The sequence below is a fragment of the Manacus vitellinus genome, unplaced genomic scaffold, assembly GCF_001715985.3.
Source record: "Manacus vitellinus isolate BGI_N305 unplaced genomic scaffold, ASM171598v3 scaffold_61_pilon, whole genome shotgun sequence".
In the NCBI taxonomy this organism is placed as follows: domain Eukaryota; kingdom Metazoa; phylum Chordata; class Aves; order Passeriformes; family Pipridae; genus Manacus; species Manacus vitellinus.
This window is the reverse complement of record NW_021940696.1, coordinates 3425713-3426613: the sequence shown is the minus strand read 5'-3', so window position 1 is coordinate 3426613 and position 901 is coordinate 3425713. Positions and strand designations below refer to the sequence as shown.

The following is a 901-nucleotide window of genomic DNA, read 5'->3' as shown; positions in this document are numbered from 1 at the left end:
CACCAGTTTTGGGGGAATGTGGGAAGAAGGAGCTGTGGGGATGCAAGGTGGGGGTTTGGGTGGTGAATCCAACCTGGGGGTTTGTGGGAAGCACTGGAGGAGAAGGAGCAGCGGGATCCAGAGGAGGGGAGGAGGCACAAATGGCTGGAAGTGCCTGTGGAAAGCTCTGCTCTCCAGAAAAATCCTGGGGATGCTCAAGGACCTTTTCCAAAGGGTCCGGCTCAACAGGAAGAGGGGGTGAAGTCACCGGTTTTGGGGGAATGTGGGAAGAAGGAGCTGAGGTCACCAGTTTTGGGGGAATGTGGGATGAAGGGGCTGTTGGGATGCAATGTCAGGGTTTGGGTGGTGAATCCAACCCCAGGGTTTGTGGGAAGCACTGGAGGGGAAGGAGCAGCGGGATCCAGAGGAGAGGAGGAGGCACAAATGGCTGGAAGTGCCTCCTGCTGGAAGAGCCTCTGGGCTGGTGCTGCTGGGGAGGAACCAAATCCCTTCCCGGGCTTGGAAAAGCTGGGAATTCTCCTTCAGAGCTGCTGGGAGGAGAAGCCAAAACCCAGGAGAGACTCCTGGTGCTGGGGCTTGTTGGATCATGGGACGGTTGGGCTTGGAAGGGACCTCAGAGGCCCTTTCCCGACCGGGAGCTTCTCCTGGAAGCAGGAAAACCACTTCCCCGGGTTTTTTGCCCTCCTGGTTAATGGGAACGGGATTTTTTCCTGCTTGTCCCGGCAGGTTGGGATTGGGAGCTGGGCCATCCCTCTGCCCCGGATAAATCCGTGTCCCATTCCCATTCCATGACTGTTCCCTGTTTCCCTTGCAGAACTACGCTGCCATGAAACTGGTGAAACCCTTCAACTGAGCGGGGCCGGCGCGGGAGCTCCGGGGATTCGGGAATGGGAATTCGGGA

General features: G+C 57.9%; 1 protein-coding gene across 1 annotated transcript in view; it reads left to right on the top strand.

The window, feature by feature from the left end:
* LOC103765061 (dysferlin) overlaps positions 1 to 894 on the top strand; it is a 63491-nt gene extending 62597 nt beyond the window's left edge. The window contains exon 14 of the mRNA XM_029963727.1: positions 815 to 894. Coding sequence (XP_029819587.1) covers positions 815 to 853 — 39 coding nt within the window. The 3' untranslated portion in view covers positions 854 to 894. The remainder of the gene's footprint in view (positions 1 to 814) is intronic.
* The last annotated feature ends 7 nt before the right edge of the window (positions 895 to 901 follow it).